Source organism: Erpetoichthys calabaricus, chromosome 2, assembly GCF_900747795.2.
Source record: "Erpetoichthys calabaricus chromosome 2, fErpCal1.3, whole genome shotgun sequence".
NCBI classification, from domain to species: Eukaryota; Metazoa; Chordata; class Cladistia; order Polypteriformes; family Polypteridae; genus Erpetoichthys; species Erpetoichthys calabaricus.
The window spans coordinates 285,922,653-285,947,842 of record NC_041395.2 but is presented as its reverse complement, the minus strand read 5'-3'; the positions used below and the strand labels follow the sequence as shown (position 1 = coordinate 285,947,842).

Here is a 25,190-nt window from a genome sequence, read left to right as displayed (position 1 = left end):
TTTCTATAGCTGAACAACATAGTATAAATGACTGACTCAGCCAAGTCACGTCATTGTTTGTTGGTAGGTGCCATGTAGATGTCAATGTAAAGCTTATAAACACACACACACACACACACACACTGACCTGATACAATATGCCACCTTTTTCTGAGTACAACATTATTGGCACTGAAGTGGCCTGTTGTTTTGTGCCTCTGCCAGTGTGAGCCGTTTGCTCTAAATATCACTTTGTTGGAGCTCCTTTTGTTTTAGATGGAGCCATTCTATTTATAGCTAAAGCCTTTCTTTTTTCATTTATGTGTACTTTTCAAGGTAATGGAGAAAAATATCTTTGACAGTATTGATCACTCGGTTTTTGACTGACAGTTAGCCACAGAGAGCCACTTTAAACGGTATCAGTAAGCACTGAATCACGAAGTCCTTTTAGGAAGTGGTTGCAGAAGTTGCAAGTATTTAACTCCCATCCTGTGTGACTCGCCCGTCAGTGGAGTGAACCAAAAGCTCTGCTCTGAAAGTGGTCCCGTGCTTCATGTGCCACGCAGGACAGATTGTTCTTCGTCCTTGTGCTGTGACTGTCAGTATTCCTTGTATGTTTAACTGCTTTCATTTAAATCTACTGGAAATCCTCTTTGAGACAGTTTTAAATTCAATGTGCTATTACAGCAAAAAATACACCTGTATTCTGATAAATGAACAGCAGTGAATCACATCACAAGTATACTTTAAGATACTGTACAGGAAGTATTCTAATACTGATCAGACTGATTTGTTTGTTTTTGTACACCACAGTGCCCTCATTTGGCTAATGTACATTCACCTTAAACACAAGACCAAATGCTATTATATGGAAACGTATTATTTAAAGTGCTTTCAGATCACTTGGTTTTTTTCTGTTCTTTACCATTGTTTGCAAGCTTTAACATTAAAGGAAATAAAATATTCAAACTGTGTACAAATGGTTTGTTTTTGAAAATGTTGTCCGTCCCTTGCATTTTTCCATAGGATGTAACATAATTAAAGGGTCACTTTCTTACATAATCAACAGAAATGTCTTTATTTTATAAACCAGTATGTCACATTAGTATTTTAAAGGGTGACTAGTCATTATTTTTAAGATCGTTATTTTCATATCCCATTCCTCAATTTTAAAAGTGTGACAGCCATCCATTGGAGGTAAAGATGCTGTTTAGCTGCTTGGCTTCTAATTCACTGAGTGGACAGAGAGGAGAACGACATTTACCACCGTGATATCCAAACCAGTCCATTGCTTGTTTTAAACCTGCAATTCCCATCTGACGAGTGACCTGTGGAAGACAAAGTCATTTGGAATATTTATTATGTTTCAGACTATGTATTAGACGCCTGTCCTTTCAACAACTCTCCAGACACTACAGGTAAAGGTTAAATATTCCTGTACAGTATTGGTGTTTATTAAATTTTGAATATTAACACTTGAGGAGCAAGAAGAGGGATATCAAATTATCAAATCAAAGTACAATTCTACTTCTGCAGTGGGCTGGCGCCCTGCCCGGGGTTTGTTTCCTGCCTTGTGCCCTGTGTTGGCTGGGATTGGCTCCAGCAGACCCCCCCGTGACCCTGTAGTTAGGATATAGCGGGTTGGATAATGGATGGATGGAAGGACAATTCTATTTTTTGCAAACAAAAAATGCTTGGTCAGCAGGATGCCTATTGCAAATGGATGACATTAAATTTAAATGACAGCTACAGTAGTAAAAGAAAAACCACGGTAGAAACTAATGTGGCCACTGGATGGCAGGGTCAACACATCTGGCGCCAGCCCCTAGAAATTAATGGCTTTTCAGGTGATATGTCAAGTAATTAAAACACCAGACTATGGGTTTGTGCATTAAGGGAAGGACGAGCTGAAATTGAAACTATTCTTGAAAGGTTTATATAAGGAGAGGAATATAAAAGGCATTACACACAGTATTATGAAAAAATGTGAAAACCACTATTAAGACGAAAAGAAAACAAGGAATATTAGGACATTACAAGGTTTAGGATGTCATTCCAAAACATATGAGCAGGTAATTCCAAGCAATGTGTTTGGCTCAAAGTCAACACTGCTCACCACCCAAAGACGACAGTACCTGCTGTCAAGCATTGTGAACAATGTCATGATTTGGCGGTTCAGTGAGTGGATGGTAAAAGTAAAGAAGTCAATAACTCCACTAAGGATGTACTTATGCACAAAACCTGCCATTTTCTGTTAGAAAGTGGAGTTAAGGAAACATTTCAACATTCAAGACAACAATAACCTAAACCACATTCAACTTAACCTTTGAATTACTTAATAATTGCATGTCAATATCCTGCCATATCTTAGCACTGGCTGACTGCAAAAGAGACAAAAAGTGGGATAAAAATCACAAAACCCTTGTGAGCTATTTGAATGCCCACAAGCTGTTTTCAAAACTCGCAATCCAAAGAAGTGCCAAGAAGGCCTCAGTGAACATATTATGGAACACAAAGGAGGGTACCATACCTACCCTACTGGACCGAATCATACAGAATTCACATTGCAGTCTTTCTGGTGGCGTGTCATACAATTGTTCACTTGCAAATAACACCAACATCACTCTTCCCTCTCCCTTCTTTACCTTTTCCTCAAGGCCCCAGCCTTGCTTTCTTCCAGCGGTTTCGCCCTTGGCCCAATTTCAGCCTCTGGCTTCACCTACTCTATGGAAAAGCCTTTAAGCTTCAGCCATAAACAGTTTCCAGATGTCCTCAAGGAATTATTTCCAGAGTCACAAATGTCATGTGGATGTCCTAAGGATGTGCGCTAAAAGCTCCCACAGTAGTCCTAGATTTCACCTAGATGATGCACAGGCAGCACGATTACAATAATATATAACAAGAAACCAAGTATACATAGGAGGCCCCACTGCATGTAATTCTGAGCATAACCTGACACTCACTGCAGTAGTGCTGATCGGCGAAATTTGCCAAAGCATTTTCGCATCAAATATGGTGTGGCCTACTGAATATCTTCCAGGACATTTGCTGTGCAAATTACCAATAAACCCACCCCACTCTATGATGTTGCCGTCACTGGATTGTAAACACACAAGGAAAAAAAGTGCACCTTCAGCTACTGAGATGTGCTAAAACTCGCCCTACCCTGTCCACTGAAGCGTTTGGTCACCCCCCCATCTCTAATCGCACTCGTTTCATTAAGGGGAATCTTCTTTGTCCACTCATGGTCATTTACCAATAAACCCAACACACTCTGATTGCTGTACGTGGGTCCTCAGTGAACTTAAAAAGATAAAAATGGGTCCCGAAGCCACACAGATTGAGAAACACTGCAGGAATTCCATCCCACATCATTTTAGGAGTACATTAGCTGACCTTAATGAGAATATTACAAATACTGCCACCACATATACAGTATAACATGGATCCCTGTGGCTGGCAGTGCAGCACCACACCACATCACCAATGAATTCATAAGCGCCTTGAAACATGGGAATGGCACTATATAAATAAAATGTATTATTATTGTAATTAGCCAGTGCCCAGCTACAATCCCAAAACAAGTCTTAAATAATCGATCACACATCAGAATAAACAGGACATGCTGTGAAATAATACAAATAGAAGATTCTTTACTATTTACAAGATGTTTCTTTCTTCTTGATGGAAGAATAAACTGCAAAGCATCTGCAAAGATACACGGTCAACAAAAATGATGTTCCTGCTGCTCCCAGAGCCAAGATTTCAAATAACAGAATGAGCCAGTCCCAGGCTGCGGCTTCATGGCATGGCCAATATGTGCCCCAAGAGGAGAACTCTAAGTGCAGTGATCTACATTTTATTTACTTATTGCTAGTTTATCACCATGTGTTATATATATATATTTTGTTGTTGGTTGAGGCACACTGCTGCCTTACAGCTCAGATCAAGTCTTTGGCCACAGTATTCAGTCCAGCATAGTTGACTGACTTCTCCTGAGCCTTTGGGGACAATTCACCATGATAATCCACTCGAAACGAGTTCAGTTCCTCCTTCCCCTTTGACTTCCATGCATTGCACTGAGCTAGGCGAAGTTCATAAACATTTCTGGAACTTTGCTGAACTCCTGGCGAAGTAAACTCTGCGGAATTTGTCCATCACTACTCTATGGTCTTTTAACGAGCATGATCCGTAATTTCAAAAAGGATGTATACACATTTGATATCCACTATCTATGAAAGGGCTGGTAGTGCAGTGGTAAACTTTCTGTCTCTGAACTACAAGGACCCAAGCTGCATGACTGGGGTGCACACTGTGCACAATACTTGCATGTCCTCCACATATTCATGTTGGTACTTCAGTGTCTTTCCACAAATATGCATTTCACCTAAATTGGAGAACTATACGTAAGTGTAGTTATTTGCATGAATTTGCCCTACAATGGATGGGTACCCCATTCAGTGTTGGTTCTATCTTTTATCCAAATCCGTCAGAGGGTACGCATCAGAAGCCCTGCAACTCTCTAATTGAAGAAGCAAGTTCAGACGATGGGACGGATATTCTGTGTGCAATACACGATATACTGTGAAATATATAAATAAAACTACAATGCTAAGAGATGGCAAGTTGCAAGTATATCATTCATATTGCTCTAAATTTGTTTAACTTCTGACCTTTACGGCATTTCGATCTTAAGTATACAATAAATACAAATCACCAAGTTTGCACAATACTGAATAGCATAACCTGAATTAACGTACAGCTGTATTTGGTTCAATGAGCCTGTACTGTAGATCTTTGGCCTTTTCCCATTGGCCTGAAATACACAGCTGCTCAAGCTGACATACTTGGGTCCCCAGGACATTAGCGAGTGCACACACACCTCCAACTGCACCTATAAAGAACAAGCCAAAGTGTGATCAACTTTTAAGAAATCTCTAACTACTAACATAAAATACTGTACAGTATAAAAATCCCATTAGCCACTTAACAGCATTGCTTACGCTCACCATTTGCTAATACTAATGAAAAATACTTTGGACTCTTTATCAGTGCTGATGATAACCACTGGATATTTTAACCAGTTTAAAACCACAGTGTTTTTCATGAGCAGGTGACATTCATAATCCATTATTCTATTTATTAGTTTAAAATTAAATGAACAGATTTCTTTCCACTCTGAAAATAGATGGTCTTATTTTAACAATTTAGCTGCTACATTGATATCTGTCTTCTTTTATTATTTATATTCTTACCCAAATAAAACTGGGAAATAATAGCACAGAAACACCAACACAATGACTTCTCTTAACTTAGCCTGCGGATATTTCTAGGTGCTCATTACAAGAAATCATTTTAGATAATTCATGTTTTAAGACTGGAGATGTACGTTATTCTACCAAGAATGCGCATTGAACTTTTTTGGTAATCTGTTGTGCAGCATCACATTACTTTGCACTGATAATCTTCACATTTCTGAATTTTGCTCTTATGTTTCAGTTTGCGTGTTATTAGTAGAAATCCAAGAACTGGCCTATTTTTGCTATCAGTCTGTTGTGGGGGATAAAACAGACACTATAGGAATAAGAAAGTAACAGGGATACATTTAAATACATAATATTCAAAAATACTCAGACTCTAAATTAACAAACTGAACTTTTGTGTCTGATTTTTAAATATTCTTACCAACAGAATAGGCAGCCAAAAGAAAACCAGCAGAGCCCGCCAAAACGTGGAAATCCTCTTTTTGAGTTTTGTGAATAATCAGAGCAATTCTAGTTATCTACAATAGAAAACCACATTTAAACAGACATAACATATCATTTATAGAATATGGAAAGTTTATTTTAATTTATAATTAATTATAGACGAGAGATGGTATTCTCCCATTTGGACACTATGGGGTAGTCTATGGCTATGTTCTCAGGTCAAATTTGTTTCATTAGACAACCATGAATACCAACAATATGCTGTCTGCTGTGCCACTTTACATGATTTTCACTGCAGGACACTTGACAATTGTTTAGTTCATGATGGCAAGAAAAACAGAAAATGAAAAAAGAAACAGAAACTGACAAATTACAGTCACTGCTTTGTTTGCAATTATCATTCCCATATCTGTACACAGAAACTTGTGGACACAACAAAGACACCAGGACTGGAGAGAATGACATGTGGATGGCTTGGATGAAAAACAGTGGTTTGACAATTTCAGAATTTTCACATCTAATTAATTATGACGGTGCCTGTTACTAAGACTCTCTCACAAAAATATAGCAATTAGGCTGTAATGGCTTGTGACAGTAACGCCAAATTTGTATTAAGGTTATCCCCTTACTTTTTTCCTTTGGCACTCTGTATAGGTATTGTACTGTAATCCATCTCGATTTTTTATGGCACAGGTCACATAAATAGTGAAGTAAAACTGTGCAAATTTCCAGACAGTTCTGAGAATTCAAACACAGATTACAACTGAAGGTTGCATAGATCTGTATCAGATTTAATACTACAAGTAAAAGTGGTCTAAATCCGATCTGATTAGCTATTTTAATGTTCAAACTTCTCTAAAATGATCAGATCTGTGTCACATGTAAATGAAAAAAAATATGAGATTTTATTTTTGGTATGGTGCTCAAGAGGTAGGGGATTTACAGGCCAATTTACTTAAAACACAGGGTTAATATGTGTAAACGTAGGCCAGCATATTTTGTTTCTTTTGTCTTTCCTTTACATGCGGAGTTCTACCTATTTATTACTCTTTGCTGTGTATTTTATAAAATCTTAAACACCATATTTATTGTGTTTACTACTTTTATTACTTCAAATGTGGAACTAGGCAAGACGTCATCCAACCAGGATATAATTACTTACATCCCCGCCACTGTCTTTTAGACCCACAATATTGGGATGTTGGGCGAGGGTAACTGCAGCTTCCACTTGCAGGTCAAGTCCTGTATTTCCAGGAACACTATACAGGATAACAGGAACAGGACTGGCATTAGCAACCTACAGAATAAAAAAGAAAGATCAGAAAATGTTAGGTGTCACTGCTTTGAAAAGGCTACTGAAGTCTGCAACTCTAATGTAATACTAAATATACACAATTATGCAAAACTCCTACACATTTTTAGCAGCAGGATATGCTGCAACAAGGAATATTTATCTAAAGAGTTGCAAGTATGAATATACTGTACTCCCAGTCCTAAGAAACAATTGGCTTCAAAAAGATATAGCCCACCCTGACAGCAATAAACACACGACAGAATTGATGCCCTAAACATTTACTGTACGTCGCTCAGTCACAAGTACATCCATCCACAGGTGAGTGACCATGTACACAAGATTGAAAAATACCAGGCTGACATCTACTGACAGCACTAGCTCTGAAACATGCAGATTCATTGGATTCTCTGTAGTTACCCATTATGTAGACTCCAGGAAGGTATGAGGAGAAATATACGCCACGTCCTGGGTACTCAAATCTCAGAGGTTTTTTTGTTTTTTTTTTTAAATACAGTGGACGCAAAGTACAGCATATGAAAAAAGTACCACTAGGTAACGACATAGTGACCTTAAACCTAATAAATGTATACAACTAGAGGGGCACGGTATTAGACGGAATATCCTCGAATGTCAGTGAAACATTGTATTGAATTTCTGTTCAACTAATGCGCTGTCCAAAACAAATTGCACATACATTTGCACAGTAACATTCACTAAAGATCACGGACCGATTTTATAGTCATGTCACCTGATGTGAGGCTTTATGTTCTAAATGCTTGGGTAGACAATTGCTGTTAACCACTTACCACTTGGTTGTAAGTTGGCTCAAGTGGCAAGGACCCCAGCTAGACAAACGTCAAAAATGCAACGGAGTGGTCACAATTTCTTGGCAATGAATAGTGGACACCTTTGTTTAGGCAGAGTTTCACTGTCAGCTAAAGAAAAACATCTACCACATTTTAGCAAGGAGCTCAAACATATAATGTTTTAATTATGAGTGGACAACATTGAACTCATTAAGATACATTAATGAAATAACAGGCAAACTGATGTGGTATTTAATTCAGACATTTTTTAAACTTGTCTAGGCCACTAATTTAATTTTTTGGTAGGTAGTTTGTTTAAGATGTCTATGACCAACAGCTTTACTGTTTCTGCCTTGTAAGCCTAGGGTGGTTGAGGTGGGAGTGGAATATGATGTTCTTTGCCTAATTATAAAGAGGGTTTATAATTATAAAGCTGGGGTTGACTGTTAAAATCGGCCTATGTCTCATCACTGCTTTGCTTCTGAGGCAGTAGGATTCAGTGGCAAATACTATGGTGTTGCCCTCTAATATTAGTACACCACAAATTTGGATTAAAATACTCAACTTGGGGGACAAATCATTAGGTCATTATTGCTTTTTATTAGCTGAAATATAGAGCAATGAAACTGTATTTGCTACCACATATTTACTCCTTCCAAACAGCATTTTGTGGAGCTTGTGGATTCATATATATTGATGGACTTCACAGGTCAACAATACTGTTTCCAACTGAAATAGTAGGAGTAGTGTATCTTTAATTCAAAGCACAGTATTATGGAAAAGCATCTCCTCTATTTATCTTGTACACTTAAGTTTTCCAGAACTAGGTATTAAAAACATTTTAGCAAAAAAAAAAAAAAAAATACACAAACTTTGCATTTTTCATCATACGAATGGATAATGGACATGTGGATTATGCAACAAGAGTGACGTGGGAGTCCCCCGCCATGGATTTTTTTCACATTGTTTGCCGTTGTCAGTGTCGGTCACTATTGGGTCCTGATCAATCAGAATCTTTGGTTGTGTACATTTTGTTTTATTAAAACATGACATTTTTTTTTTCTTAGCCACCACTACAAACTACATGGGGTAAGTAACATATAAAAAAATATAATTTTTGGATGGAGTATTCCTTTAAGCTTACAGCTAATCTTCACTAAATATTAATAGATTTACTGTGCACAGAATCTTATTGATTTGCCCTGTTCACCACATTCTGTCATTTCTTGACAACAACATTACATTAAAGTCTTTGATATTGTCCATACAAAACATCACAGATAAGGACAAGGTAATTAATGTACCTGCCTGTTATGAATATTTTGGCTTGTTAGGCAAAGCCACTGAACATGTTGTAATCAGCTAGTGACTTCCTCACCATATTTAACTCCTGCTGTTTAATCTTTAATTCTTTTGAAAGATCCTAATAGAAAAAAAAAGTCTAGCTATAGTTGGTTTAAAAAAATAATCAATGAATGTATCACTAACTAGTTATTCAACTATATAGTCACACGGAGGGGGAGGTGTACTGCCATTTCTTGTCAGGGCATACTCACACTTGCAAATGTACTCTCTTATGCTGTACAGTGTCAATTCAAAGTTGCCAGTCAATCTCACTCGCACACCTTTTTCTTTCCACAATGTGGAAGTAAACCAGTGTACCCAGAGAATAAACAAATTAGAATGTGCAAACGCAACACAGACCTGATTGTTAGATAGAACAGTTAAGTACTACATTTTTTAACTTCATTTAGTGTGTTGTATTTTAAAATTAGTAAAAAGAAATTTAATTTTTTTTTTTTAAATTTTACAAATTTGTCTCTATACAGCAATATTTCATTTTTTATTGTATAATTTTTTAAACATTCTACAAATATGGCCAGGTTTAAATCACCCTATACACATGGACATGTGTGGAAAATTTTGTGGGCTAGAGGGCAAAATGTTTCATGAGCCACAAAACTAAGGAGTAGTCATAGAGACCAATAGAATTAATATGAAAAAGCAGTTAATATTAAAAGGTATATTACAAAACAATTCCAAATTACATATACTTGCTTGATTTTAAAAGGCATTTCAGTTAGTGATATTTTATTTCAATAAACTGGTAAAGTTTAAAATTGTGAGACTAAATAGAAAAATGTATTATTTACATGTGTACCCAGTGTTCACTACATGTACTGTAGCACTGCACTCTGGCCTTTTATTATTTGCATATGTGACATTCATAATTTTTTACGTAATATTCATGGGTTTTCAGTAAAGGTAGTTAGGAGGGAGTCTAAATCCTGCTTAGTTTATATGACAGATAAATCACAATTGCTTGAACAGTACATACAATCAATGCTTATTTTGTCCATGATTATTCTTAACTTTGACAGTTTATTGTTATGCTCAAGAATATAACTTTGGTGAACACATCATGCACATTTAAATAAATCTGCATCTAATGTACTTGTCCTTAGACAAGTCTTCATACTTGTCACCGCACTAAATGACTTTTCCACTCCGCAAGCCGTTATATATGTAATGTTATAATTTTATGCAAAAGTTAATGGCTCGTCAAACATGAAGAAAAACCAGTGTATTTTACCAACTCCAAAGTCAAATATTTACATGTCAAAATGAGGTCGAAAGACAACTGAAGACTGCAGCTGTGCTTTCATTTTGCCTGCACTACCTTTGACAATGTTCAGTGCCAGTGATGGGGTGTTAGAGCATTGTGTGTTACATACTGTGATGCGAGCCACTGGCCAAGTCTGTGCTCAAACTGCTGCTGTGCCCTTGGAAGTCAGTTATTGACCACATTAAAAAATAACTTGGAAACCCTGAATGTAAAGTCCAACAGGGTGGCTTCTGCATAAAGCATCCAAAACACTAAGTACTTAATTGTTTCACACTTTATAGTGTGCATATTTAGTTGGAGTACAAAAGTTAACACAATTTTATTACATTCCCGAAACCAATTATTACATTTCCGTCTACACTGGAATGGGTATGTACTGTGATATAAATAGACAAACATTTAAAATGCATAATGAATGGACATAATGTTTATCAAATAAAATAAGGCAATTTTAAAAGAACGGTTACTTACTGACTAAAAAAACGGAACTGCATTTGGGTGGGGACAGAAAGCAATGACAAAGGTGTAGTTACATTGTCTACTTTCTTTGTAAGCATTTTTCATTTAATAATGAGGTAAAAATAATAATGAAAAATCAAAAGCACAACACTATTAAACAGCAGAAGCACCAAAATGCAGCACTATTGCTAGACTGCCTGCCATATGCTCTTCATCTTTTCTAGACAGATGAGCAATTTAAACTTTTCACTGGTGCACAAGCACTTTTTACATTCTTCTTGGCAGGATACTGAGAGTTGAAGTGTTTATACATACTGTGCAATTTCTAAATAATGCATAGACTCAAAAAAGTTTTTTTCCTATTTGTGCTCTGTTAGATATTACCTGTGTGTAATGCTGAATGAGTGCTCGGTTATCCATCCTTCCACGGTAGTAACTTGGTGTGACCACTAGCACTGCATGAGCTCCAGCTTCTGCCATCCTTTCAGTCGTATGAATTGTTGCAATAGATGCTTAAGAAAAAAGAAAAACATAGTTGAAATATACAACTACTAGATTTAAAACTTATTGAAGATCACATAGGTTATTTGCCTGGGTCAAGTTTTATTTGGGACAGTCATGTCAAGTCAAATTTATTGTCATGTGTACAGTACAATAAAAATTCTTATATACATGTCTCCTTAGAATAGTAGACAAAATACATATATTGTAGTGTGTGTTTGTATTATATACAGGTGCTGGTCATAAAATTAGAATATCATGACAAAGTTGATTTATTTCAATAATTCCATTCAAAAAGTGAAACTTGTATATTAGATTCATTCATTACACACAGACTGATGTATTTCAAATGTTTATTTCTTTTAATGTTGATGATTATAACTGACAACTAATGAAAGTCCCAAATTCAGTATCTCGGAAATTAGAATATTGTGAAAAGGTTCAATATTGAAGACACCTGGTGCCACACTCTAATCAGCTAATTAACTCAAAACACCTGCAAAAGCCTTTAAATGGTCTCTCAGTCTAGTTCTGTAGGCTACACAATCATGGGGAAGACTGCTGACTTGACAGTTGTCCAAAAGACGCCCATTGACACCTTGCACAAGGAGGGCAAGACACAAAAGGTCATTGCTAAAGAGGCTGGCTGTTCACAGAGCTCTGTGTCCAAGCACATTAATAGAGAGGCAAAGGGAAGGACATGATGTGGTAGAAAAAAGCGTACAAGCAATAGGGTAACCGCACCCTGGAGAGGATTGTGAAACAAAACCCATTCAAAAAGGTGGCGGAGATTCACAAAGAGTGGACTGCAGCTGGAGTCAGTGCTTCAAGAACCACCACGCACAGACGTATGCAAGACATGGGTTTCAGCTGTCGCATTCCTTCCAACATTAAAAGAAATAAACATTTGAAATACATCAGTCTGTGTGTAATGAATGAATCTAATATACAAGTTTCACTTTTTGAATGGAATTACTGAAATAAATCAACTTTGTCATGATATTCTAATTTTATGACCAGCACCTGTAAATAAAAAGGTGATTGACAGATTCACTCACTCACTCACTGAGTGTTCATTTCGTTTATCCCACTACTGCAAACTTCACATAATTCCTAATCTTTACTAGTTTCAATTCAAAAGAAAGCTCTCTTCTGTAAAATTGTGCTTTGCAATGGAGTTTGTGTAGAGCTGCATCAGCATGCATGTGCAAAGGAGAAAAAGTTAAAGGTTATTTCCACACTAAAAAAGGAAAGAAGGTAAAAGACCCAACATGTCGGCTGTAAGACCTTCCTCACGTGTGCAACTGAAAAGGAAAAAAGCAGATAACATATGTAAAATATGTAGGAGGGGGAACAAAGTCAGTGCAGATGAAAGGAGAAGGTGGGCGGAGGTGTGAAAAAGCTGAAATTAGAGATGAAGGGTGAGATTAAAAAAATACATATCCACATACATATATCCATATATAATTTATTTTTTTTTTTTTTTACACAAGTATGACGTGGCTGACATCAAGGATGAGGAAGTTAGTGTACCTGGCTGCATCAGACAGCACTGTGCCTGATCAGGTCGTCTCTTTGTAGCTTCAGCTTTGCTCCCTGCCCACCTAATAAAAACGTGACCAGTGGGATAATGACTCGCTGAAGTTCACCAGAAATGCTATTGTTTCTGTTGACGGTCTACCTACTGGACACTCCATGCCACTTGAGTCCTATTTTGTGTTAATTAACAAACTGCTATGTCGGGTCGCAGGACAAACTGCACAGCTAGTTGTTGGCCCCTCTTGCTTATCATCAAAAATCTGAGACCTGGCCCATGCCCGCTTTTGAGGAGCCCATTTTGGGCATGTAAAATACTATAAAGAATCATGCTACACTTCTACTGGCCTGAGATTACCCAGGAAAGAAAAGTGCACCTCTAGTCCCCTTGCTTATCTTAGACATTCCTATTCCATGGATCAGCATGGACATAGTCGTTCTGCTCAATCCTTTGGCACAAGTACATCCTTTTCCTGGTGGATTATGTAACCCAGTATACTAAAGCCACCCCCTTGCAAAAACAGTTAACCAACAAACTTATGGAATTCTTTGTGAGAGTCGGCATCCCCAAAGAAGTCCTAATGGACAGCAGGAGACCTGTTACTTAGTAGACCTTCAGGGAGGTCACAAGACATCTATATATCACCACCAAATTGACAGTTTTTGTTGAATGCTTCAATCAGACTCTCAAACAGATGCTAAGGAGGGTGGTGCATGCAGACAACAAACACTAGGACCAGGTTCTGCCTCTCATTCCCTTTGTTTTCCACGAGGTGCACCAAGCTTCTCCCAGTTCAAACTTTTATATGGGAGACGGCCTCGGGGACTCTTGGATCTTATTAGAAAGGATTGGAAGGAGGAAGCAACACTCTCCTTTAGCAACATTATCAATGACATCGCAGTCTTACCGCTTATATGACTGAGGCACTCACTTGCATGATTTCCAGCCTTGAACAAAGTCATAGTCCTGGTTCCAACATCCCACTCAAATCTCCTACCCCACTGGCAACGTCCCTATAAGGTCTAAGAGCAAAAAGGACTAGTGGACTAATGGTTTACTAGCCAACCTGGTGCTCCTGCAAACACATCTATTGCGTCAAACTCATCAAACTTTGGCATGATCAAGAGGACAACAGCCCCATAGTTGGGGATCACAGTCAAGGAATGGCTGTATCGACTCCCAGAGGTGAAGGAACCCAAGGTGGAACTTGAGAGTCAGCAAATATTGAATCTTAGCATTACTGAAGAAAGCCAAATCCCCTGATCTAGCCCAATTGTACTGATCCCTCAACACGGTGGAAGTTGCCACTTCTGCAATGACTTCCGTCAGTCAAACCAGCTCTCCCACTTCAACGCATTTCCCATGAAGACCATGGACAACCTCCTGAGTACCTTGGTAGTGCCCAATATCTGTCCACCGCTCACATGATAAAAGGTTACTGACAGACCATTTAGCATCCATAGTGGTAGCTATCTGTGTCATCTTCTTTCACCCCTGTAATGCTAAGAAGACAACCCGATTTCAACTAATCCTGCACAGTACCTCTGCAGTCAGGAACATACAAAACCATGAACTCCTGAAAGATGGTGTCTCACTTCATGAAATACAGACCCTGCATGTTGCAGCTCCCAGAATTTGACCCACTCGAGAAAGAGGACTATACTGTGAAGCTTTACTGGCTGAAAAAGCTTCTTTCATAACTCATTTCTGTTGCATCACTGCACACTCACTTTTAACAATATTTTTTGGACTTTGGCTATAAACGGGATGGCATGGTTGGCACCCCATGTTTTCATTGGGTCTCCTTTGTGTCCTTTCTCGCTTATAATGTATTTCGATAACTTTTATGTAATTATTTCGATTTAATTATGTTTCAGTTAATCAAGTTAATTGTGAATTCTTACATGTACTATCACTTGTAAGACTGTTTCTTTTAACCACCTTAGCGTTGCATTTTATTCCAAAAACACATGTGAAATGTAATGATGAATAAAAATAATAATATGAAATGAACAATAACAACAGTAATAATAATACTAGTAATGATGCCAAAACAGTATATAATCTCAAAATGAGTTTTTTGTGTGGTAAATCTTAAAAGCACAATAACAGCATGCTTCTTTTCTGATTCATCAGTTTTTGAAAAACACACTGCACAGGTATGAGTTGGATTCTGTTTTTTTTCCTTTTGGTGGTACAGAATCAATAAAATCTGTAATAATAAGATGCTCTGGATTGATCCGCGATGCGCTGGGCCGACCATGTCTCTTTAGCGCTAGTGTGGACTGTGGATGTGCGGCAATGATTTATTCTACAAGCTGACATGTAAAGTTAGCATGAGAAACAGTTTTGCCAGCTCTTTCCTTGTATAACATAAATGCATTCCAAATGTACTGTTCCACCAGATGACGAAATTTCTTTTTGTAGTATTTCTTTTGTTGCCTCTGCACAATGGGATAAAAAGTCAATTCTTGATCTACACGATTTACTCCCCCTGTCATACTATTATAGTCGACCATAGCACAAGGCTTCGGAACCTGCTTGTTACCTTTTGCCTGTACAGTGACTGTAGCTGCATTATCCATCCATCCATTATCCAACCCACTATATCCTAACTACAGGGTCACAGGGGTCTGCTGGAGCCAATACCAGCCAACACAGGGCGCAAGGCAGGAAACAAATCCCAGGCAGGGTGCCAGCTTTCCGCAGGGCACACACACACACACCAAGCACACACTAGAGACAATTTAGGATCGTCAATGCACCTAACCTGCATGTCTTTGAACTGTGGGAGGAAACTGGAGTACCCGGAGGAAACCCACGCAGACACGGGGAGAACATGCAAACTCCATGCAGGGAGGACCTGGGAAGCAAACCCAGGTCTCCTAACTGCGAGGCAGCAGCGCTACCACTGCGCCACCGTGCTGCCCCATCTTTGTTAAATACCCATATGAAAATGCTTAATATATGTAATTCATCTGGTTTATGGAGCCAAACTAATTTCCATTAGGATAACATCTAAAATGTGACAAAATGTAGTAAAAGCACATGTCATATATTTCAAAGATATGGTGGCATACGTAATGTAGTCTACCACTTACACTGCAGGTTCAGTTAATATACTAATTCTGGGTTAGCACACAGGATAAAAAAAAAAAGTTTATAAAGTTTTATCAGTCATACAGTATAAGATATACTTTAAAAACAGTACAACAAAAGGATGCTTTACAGGAGTTGTAAAACAAATACATTTGATTTCACACAGGAAATTAAGGTTTGGAGAAAAGTTTAAAAAAAAAAAAAAAAAACCCATGAGGACAAATTTGAAAAACAAAATTACCAGGATTGTGTGATATTTGAAAGTTAGATCACTTCGACTCATCCGTTAAATATTACTCTTTAGTAAGTTCTTTTTACACAGCTAAACGGAGGAATTCTTTTGACAACCCAGATTTTAAAAGCACATTGTTATAAAAATAGAGTTAAATTGTTTGTTTAAATTAAAATATCCTTAATTATCTTGGAATTCACCAAGTCACTGGTAGTTATAATAATGAATTCATATTTAATATTGATTTTAAGCAGTATTTTAAAATCCACTTCAAAATTCAAAATGAAATAGCCTTTTATTAGAGATGTCTATACCCACAATCCCTCTTCTTACTAGTGACTAACAGTAAGGTTAGCAACTTGATTGCTTCATTAATAACAACATTTTGTTTTCGTTAAATCATGCAATCATTATGTCACTCATTCGTTTTGATGGAGGTCATAATAATGTGGCTATTTGATTCACACTAGCAGTATCATAACTTTGTCAAATATATATTTTCACAAATAAACTTCTGTATTGAAACCAATTTCACCATTCATCCCTGAAAGAATGTTTAATTAAAATTTTATCTTCTAAAATATATATGAATTGCCCTTAACTGGGCTAAGTGAAATAAGAAATATCAGGTTGAAATGACAGATGGCTAATGTTTTGTTTCCACTGCATTTTTGTGAAGGTTCCTTCACTCAGCCATAAAATGTTTTTGCACTCCTGGTTTCTCTTCTATGTGTGATACCTGCACCAGCCTGGTAAAGCCTCAATGAGACTGGGGTGATGTTGCAGTCTTTTAGTGCTTACAGTTATACTGTCATTCAGATAGCAAGTCTATACCTCAACATGTTTAGTCTGTACTCCATTTTTAAACTCATTTGTTTTGTGCAATACACACCTTTTAGGCAAAACGTGGTACCTTTTAACAACATTCAGTGTTACTTGTAAAGCATTCCACAACAAAGCAATTAGCAAAATATCAAAGAAGCTGGTGCACAGCAAAAAATATAGCTAAGGAAAAATAAAAACTAAAAAAAGCAGCAAAAAATTGCAGTTATTTAGTGGTACAGTACTATGTGGACAAGAATGGAAATATGCATTGCTTACATTAATTTCTTGTCCATGCCTTCATCATAATGAAAGAACACTACAAACTAATCCAATAGCCTTCTTCTGGCTCTTGGTGGCTCATGATGCTAATTCAGCAAAAATTTACACATACACATGTAAATATTTGGTGTAATATCTCAAATAATACACACACACCAATATACGTATATATATTAACCGATGTTAAAATAAGTTCAAAAAGATTGATAAGCTATAAATGGACAGATCTCTCCAATCTAAAGAAATAATAAAAAGTGTGTAATATGTGAAGTATGAAATAGTTTGTGCTTTGCATTGGTCATTAAAGAAAATGACTTCTGCAAAAGTGAGCTTATTCGTGTTTTCATACTGTATATGTTGTAAGCAACAATATGAGCAAACTAACCTGCTCCTGACATTGTGTGCAATGATCAAGCTACTTCACCTGTCTGTGCTCCAACTGGAAAAACAACAGAAATCTAATCAATTGCACCACAAACATTTTAAGTCACCTTCGATAAAGTATTCAGCCAAATAAATAAATAAAAGAATAAATAAATAAAAAAAAAAATAAAATTTTGTCTATATGTGGCTGTTTTGACTGCAGAAACCTACACCATGATTCTCCAGTCCCTTTAAAGGCAAATATAAATTTGATTTTAGGTGTCATTAGATGTCATTTAATTTATGTTAATTTCATCTGCCAACCAATAGTTCTATCTAATTGACTTTGGAATAAAAATACATTTATTTATTACTAACTAAATAATTTTTTACTGTACAATTTGAATAGTTGTCTTTTATTTATGCTGCACCTTATGGTATTATGCTGACAACAAAGTTACTACTTAAACAGTATGTTTTATAATGTGAGGTAACATTATATAATTCTTATTTAATCAGTTCTGTTGATATGGTATTTCTGTCACCTGGGCTTTGTCCTGTTGTTGCATTATGTCTGCCATCTGAACTCTCCGAGATGGTTAAAACAACAACATTTATTTATATAGCACATTTTCATACAAATAATGTAGCTCAAAATGCTTTACATGATGAAGAAAGAGAAAAAAGACAAAATAAATAAGAATTAAAATAAGGGAACACTAATTAACATAGAATAAAAGTAAGGTCTGATGGCAAGGGAGGACAGAAAAAAAAAAAAAAAAAAACTCCAGACGGTTGGAGAAAAAAATAAATAAAATCTGCAGGGTTTCCAGGCCATGAGACCACCCAGCCCCCTCTAGGCACCTCAAAGAACCTCAGGCTAAAAAATCTTGGCCAAGAATAACATTAACTTATTGATGTAGCATCTAAACGTTAACAAAGTTCAATTCATATATAATAAAATGTATTGTAATCACCTCTTTACAAACAAAGCAACATGTACAAATATAAAAGAACAGCAAACATCAGTAAAACTGCGTTTTTGAACATAACAGGAACATTATGAAAGGAGTAACTCATACTGTGCAGAGTATATTTAGCATTTCACAGCATAGGAATTTTAATGAAGAGCTAATAATTATTACAACTATTGTGCTCTTTATCCCTAGTTCAAACAGAAAATGAGTGTAAAAATATTAGTGTGACTTCAGAAGAATAAAAATAAAAGAAAAAGCATACAAGACGTTTAACAAGTATTAAGAACCAGAATAAAACAGAAGCAGACTGTTTGGACACATAACACAATTTAGAAATAAGTTGAATTAGTTCTTTGTTCAGTTTTAAATATTTGAAAACAAGTACATACTTTGAATTTCTATAAATGAAAAACTGTATGCTAGGAGAATGACAACTTCCATGATCTCTGGATGGATAAAGCAGGTGTATAAAAGTGGATAGATACATTTTATAGATGAGTTAACACAAATCTAAGATATAAAATTATTATGTTGTATCAAACAACTTTATGTGCACTGTAACATTATGAAAACATCTCAAGATTGCACATTTTACATTTACAATCAATTTCTCTAGTAGCCTTTTCAAAGGGAACTCTAATTTAATTTTAAACTCATGGTATCACAAACAACAATGAATACAGTGTATTTAGTAAAGATACTGAAGAAAGCAAATTTTGTTTTTGTTGGAAAATTCTCTGACCTGACCCTCTTACCAGAAACAGGTGGTGAAATTAGGCAAAAGACACGTGTTGTAAAAGGAACACAATCAGAGCAGCAACAAGACGCATTTACTGCATGTAATTGTAATTTTAAAATCCTAATCCACCTCTTCCAAACTACACAGTTCCATCACTGGGGAACACTCAAAGTGGTAAGATGCAATAAACTAAAAATGAATGAATCTGATCTAATAAAATGTTCACGATTGTTTTACTTGCACAAACAAGATACTCTTGCAGTTAGCAAAAGATAATAATTAAAAAATAAAAAACTGGTCAATTTATGTAATGAACTGAAAAAAATGCAACATTAGGGTTATTAGTTATACCTGGACCACCTCAACAGCCCAATTTTCAAGGGCACTTATTGAGAACTGCTGACTTTTCACAGCATGTCTGGTTTTTTCCACTGTAGCACAGTATAGAGCCAGACTTTGAGTCATATGGACTTTAATTACATGATACACTGTTTACTGCAGTACTCCCTCACTTAAATAATTAGACTGTTGTGAAGTTACTAGTGAATAAAATCAAAACTACCACAGAACACAAGCTACCCAATGCAATATATCTATCTATCTCCATCTACTGGCACAAAGATATTTAAATAATGTGTGTGGTGGGGTGGGGTGGGGTGTGGTGAGCCTCCCACATAATTTGCTGTGGTGCTACAAGATATTTACACAAACCCAAATTCATGAAGTATTATTGCACATACTGTATTAAGTACCGAGTGTATTAATGGCTGCTTTAATATTTGTCATTGCTTTATTTTCTTTTTCAAGGAATATAGGTTTCTTCCACTGCCTAATGTTAATCTTACAACGGCATTTATCTTCGAGTGCTAATGAGAAATGTGAAATAGAAGCTGATTGATTCACTGAGTGTCTCACTAAAAATTCAGACACATAATTAAAATAATACATTTTCATAATACAGAAAGCAAAAGCTCTTATCTATATATAGAATCACCAATGCAAGAAAATGCAGTCTGTCAGTGTACAAAGGCTTATTTTTCATATTATTTCACCTTCAGTTCCCTTCTAAATGTGCACATGAAATTTATTTTTCTAAACGATTTCACACCTTAGTGTCTTTATGTTTTGACAGAGTCACAAGACAGCAGAGGAACAAAGATGGCAGACTATACTTACAAAGACAATGGAGACGAACATCTTTGGGGCACTGTCCTTAAAAATACTTTGTACTATAAATAAACGCTTTCTTGAAAAATTCTTTTGAAGACTTATTTAGAATAGAAGTAGAGTGATAAAAGACGCACCATACCAACTGAAATTGTAAATTACAAACAGTGTTGTTCTACACATTTTCCAACCACCATATTAAATGCTTCAATTCTTAATCTACAGAAATGCTTGGCTATAAAAGGAAAAAAACAATGACTACAAAATATACTGTATTTAAAAAAGGAAATCACCTGGACTGAGGTCAGGTCTTTAAACATGTTGTATAGCATGGCTTAAATCAAATTATTCTGTAAATAAAACATTACTTTATTCTTACACTCGCAGCCAGAACCAGCAATCACAAGCTTGTCTTTTGCAACAGACTTGGAAACACTCTTCACCACCTCAATTCGTTCTTCACTTGTCAGATATACATATTCACCATTGGAGCCCTGGACAACAAAGCCTATTACAGAAAAAAAGGAAGATATTATGAAAGAATACATACAAATGACTTACGTACAACCACATCTTTATATATAACACAGCAGAGACACAGTTCTTGTAGTTTGGACCAAACACATTTTTTAAAACGTATTTTCATTTTTTTTTGTGCATAGCAAATACATCCACCCCTCCACTTTACAAGCCACTTACAGAATCATGAGAACCTAAAGCCTATTGCTGCAGCCAAAGAAAGATCCAGTTCTTAATGAACATCAGTGAACCCTTTTAGGAGCTCACTAATGGGTTGGCACAAACACACGCATGGTGTAATTTACAGTGGCCAATCAAGCTAACGTACAGGTCTCTATGATTCACTTTTTTATCATAACAGCAAATAACAGTGACATACAGTACATTCTTTGTGTTAACGTGACAAAAATGTTGTTTCTAACATATGGTTTATATCTATAAAGATTAAACAAAGCAATATCCAATGGATGACATTTGTTTTTATCTGGACTGAATAAACTATTGCCAAACTGCTCAGCAATTTTTCTAAAACATGAAAGATAAAATATCACAAAACTATTTACCTTAATTTCGCTCAGCATGGGAATGCAGAAATGCAATTCCATGTGCTGATCAGTACAGTTTCAAGATAACTCTATTTCCATTTACAGTGTTATGAAATTTTACTAAGACATACCAAGAGTGGTTTGGATTTTATAACTTGGCAGAAAATTAATTGGTAATAACAGGATTTGGAATTCATTACAAAGTATAGTTTGTCTTCCTTAATAAAGAACTGGTATGCCTTGCTAACTGCTTCAACTAATTGTTAAAATAATAGCAAAAGTAAATGAACATTGTTAGAAGCACCCAAAAAATAACACATAGAAGGTAAGGCAATATGAATAATAAGGATCACCTACAATTAGATTACAAACAATACAGCTGGCCTTTTTTCACTAAATTATCACTATTTTCTGTGTCACATGCACATAGATCATACATTTTCTAAACCTGCATTTCCCTGTTAAAAAATCCATCTCCGCTGGTTAGAATTTAAAAAAAAAATCCAAAATAGAAAGAAAAAAGCAGTGGAATCATCCAGATTTACTGCTGTAGTACTTACACGGCACTAGATGTTGTTGTATATGACACCTGAATTACTTTGGTTTATCAAACTGCTCGATTCCTTTGCCCTCCACTTTCATGCATGCATTCTCCCGCCTTATGACCTCCTAAATAAACCTTTTCAAGGCATTCACAACCTTTTGCTGCCATATCCAAACACTGCCTTCACCTTTCCCTCTTCTAGTAAAACCCCACCTGACCGTTATCATCTTGTTCTTTCCATCTCTGCTTCATATTCCATCTTCATCAGATATTTCCCTCTCCCAAACAAATTCCCACTCCGTGTGTCCTAATTAAGTGTTAATATAATCATAATTCAAATAAAGCTAAAATTAATCAGTGGCATGACTCCTGTTTGCTTGCTTATAGTGATAAAATTCTCATGAATAATTATTTTTTGAGCAACTATAACATGGCTGTTTGGACAGCTGTAGGGGGTATGAATTACAGCATCCTGTCAACAGACTGTCCTCTGATTCCATCTTGGCTCTTGTTCCTTTGTGCTGCTAGAAACGAACATTAAAAGTGACAAATCATTCTTAGAAACTGAATGGATATTCTTAAAGTATTTTTGCATACGCGGTACTGGGTGCAGAACTCGCTTTCCATGAAAACTGGGCGGATTAATGCCTTGATTGCGATTCACTTCAGGGTACACACACACTGACCTACCTCTGAAAGGTACCTTCGAGTACTTGTTCAGGTTTTCTTCCAGTTTATTATAATCCACCTGTTCATTGTGGTTGAAAGGAGTCGTAATCGGGGGATAAATGCCCCGAATATCAAGCTTTGCGGAGATTCCCGAAGTTCGGCTGCGCCTCGCAGACTTCAAACACCCTGTAACCAAGCCGGGCACTCGAAGACGCCTCACAAGATGCATTATCTTAACAGATAAATAAAAACAGAATGAGAAGCCGTATGCTATTGTTAAACGCGAGCAAAGGCAGGCAAATAAGTGCTGGACACACGCTCTCTTCTATTTTTAACCTCTACCTTACAATACTTTCATCAGACTCTATTAATATTTAACGAGATTTTTAAATATTGACATTTCGGAAGGTGCACCGATATCTGCCTAAACTGAAGACTGCCTCTGCTAAATTACATAAATTAATAACGGCATTAGGTTGTGTCCCCTCTCGTTTACAGTTGTGTACAGTACAATGCATCGAAGAAACACAGAGCTTGACAATATGAGTAGCCTTAATTGCTTTTCGAATAGTTCCTTAGTCAGCAGTGACTGCAAAAGTCGCCGTTTTACTTTGTCCCAACTTTAGAAAGTGATACGACAACCTTTCTCATTTGCACCACAGCGGTATCTTATCACATAAATGAATCAAGTGTTTTATACCACACACTGTATAATAATCGAACACTTTCACGTTTAACTCCAGTTACGGTGGCAGTGGTTTGTCATTTTACCTGCCCGCGAGGGCGCGTGCGTACAGAAGGCCTCTCGCCTCGTCAGCCTACAAGCCAACCGATCAGGGGGCGTCGCCAAACTCCGTCTCCTCTGCAAAAGTGAAAGCAAGGGGGCGTCGCCCTTATTTCGAGAAAAGTCTACCTCAGTGGTTCCCAAACTCGTCCTGGGGACCCACTGTGGCTGCAGGTTTTTCATTGGACTCTTAGCCTAATTAAGTGAGTCAATTTCCCAGTTTCTGTGTTTTGGAATCAATGTAGAAATTACATAGTTTGGTAGATTTTTATTAAAATGTAATACATGGGGACTAAGTAGGGTTTTTTTAAGTCGTTAACAGTATTTTCAACCTAATTTTCATTCTGCTTTTCCAGGTGTTCTGGTTGTTTAATTGATTAATTACTAATTAGTGGGTCTGACACTGAAGTCGTTGCTACTTTCATCATCCCGGGTGTTTGCTGTGCTGGAGGTTAATTGTCACTATTAGGGTTAAATGAAGGGAGCAAACTATACAGGAAAAGGGGAAAATAATAGGAAAACAATAAAAGCGAGTTAAGCATTTATAACGTTAGAAAAAACAGAAATATTTCTAAATGTCTTATAATGTAAAAAACATACAGTTGTGTTTTTCTGAATGCAGAATAAGAGAAGAGTAAAAGAGAGCAGCTAATTAAATGAGATCAGTTGTTATCGATTATTATCACTGATTGTGAAACTGGTTGGAACAAAAACCTGCAGCCACAGGGGGTCCCCAGGACTGAGTTTGGAAACATCTGGTCTAACTGCAGGCTGCAATACCTCTGACACAGGTCAGGTAATGCCCTTTGAGTCAGATAGCCCTCAATCAACCTGAATCTTAACCACAATGTAATGGGGCCCAAAAGTTAACTGTAGGCTAATATGATGGGTGTTACGTGACTGACGTTGAGGGCGTTTTGTGATGCTGGGGCATTACACGACTGACCTCATAGGTACTGCGGTCTGCTTCCGCTAATGATCACATTTAGAAGTTACTCAGCATCAGAGGCAGTATTTAGTATCACTCATGATGGGACAGAATCAAACCCCACTTTTTTACTCTAGAAATGGAGCAAGATTGCTTTCCTTTTTGGCTGAAATTGCATTTTTCCAGAAAGTTCCTTAAAGCAGCCTTGAAATTTTATTGTACAGTTGACCACGTTATTACAAAGAAAAGGTGAAGACTTACTGATTGTTCCTGGAGTTAGTGGAAACATGGCTATATACTAATACCAAGCAAAACAGTTAAAAGAGGGAAACCAAAAGACTATAAATAATTTAAGAAGCAGGAAAAGCATTTAGCCAAAACAAACTGAGCTGTGTGTTTTTTTAAGCTGCCAATAATCTAGTGATGGGAAAATGAAGCCTTGTGAAGCTTTGAGTATGAACAGCAACATCTGGTGGTTAACTGAGGTCAAGGCAATCTCTCAAGAGCACAAGTGAAGCAACACTCACTGTTTCAGTCTCATGTCACCAGTAAAAGGTCAAAAAAGCCTATGTTCATTTTATTCTGCTAGGGGGGGTCCTTGTCTATTTAT

General features: G+C 36.7%; 1 protein-coding gene across 2 annotated transcripts; it reads right to left on the bottom strand.

Annotated features, from left to right (window-relative positions):
- Positions 1–1,029: 1,029 nt before the first annotated feature.
- hoga1 (4-hydroxy-2-oxoglutarate aldolase 1) lies at positions 1,030–23,738 on the bottom strand. Of its 2 annotated transcripts, XM_028795694.2 has the most exons (8): positions 23,640–23,738; positions 22,890–23,100; positions 20,971–21,099; positions 11,257–11,384; positions 6,850–6,984; positions 5,665–5,761; positions 4,740–4,873; positions 1,030–1,307 (listed from the first exon to the last, which is right to left on the bottom strand). In XM_028795694.2, exons 2-8 carry the CDS (start codon positions 23,095–23,097, stop codon positions 1,149–1,151), a joined length of 990 nt encoding a protein of 329 aa, XP_028651527.1. In that variant the 5' UTR covers positions 23,098–23,100; positions 23,640–23,738; the 3' UTR covers positions 1,030–1,148. The 2 variants fall into 2 exon arrangements, with proteins under 2 accessions (XP_028651527.1, XP_051778414.1); XM_051922454.1 differs by lacking the exon at positions 23,640–23,738 and having other exon boundaries at positions 22,890–23,187.
- Between the last annotated feature and the right edge of the window lie 1,452 nt (positions 23,739–25,190).

Bases quoted from the DNA above. Each gene is read 5' to 3' on its own strand.
- hoga1 (XM_028795694.2), bottom strand. From the start codon at position 23,097: ATGCATCTTGTGAGGCGTCTTCGAGTGCCCGGCTTGGTTACAGGGTGT. The intron at 11,385-20,970 runs GTAAGAATAAAG...TTTTTTCTTAAG, and splicing joins TGCTGGTTCTGGCTGCGAGT to CATCTATTGCAACAATTCAT. The intron at 5,762-6,849 runs GTAAGTAATTAT...TTTCTATTGTAG, and splicing joins TAAAAGACAGTGGCGGGGAT to ATAACTAGAATTGCTCTGAT.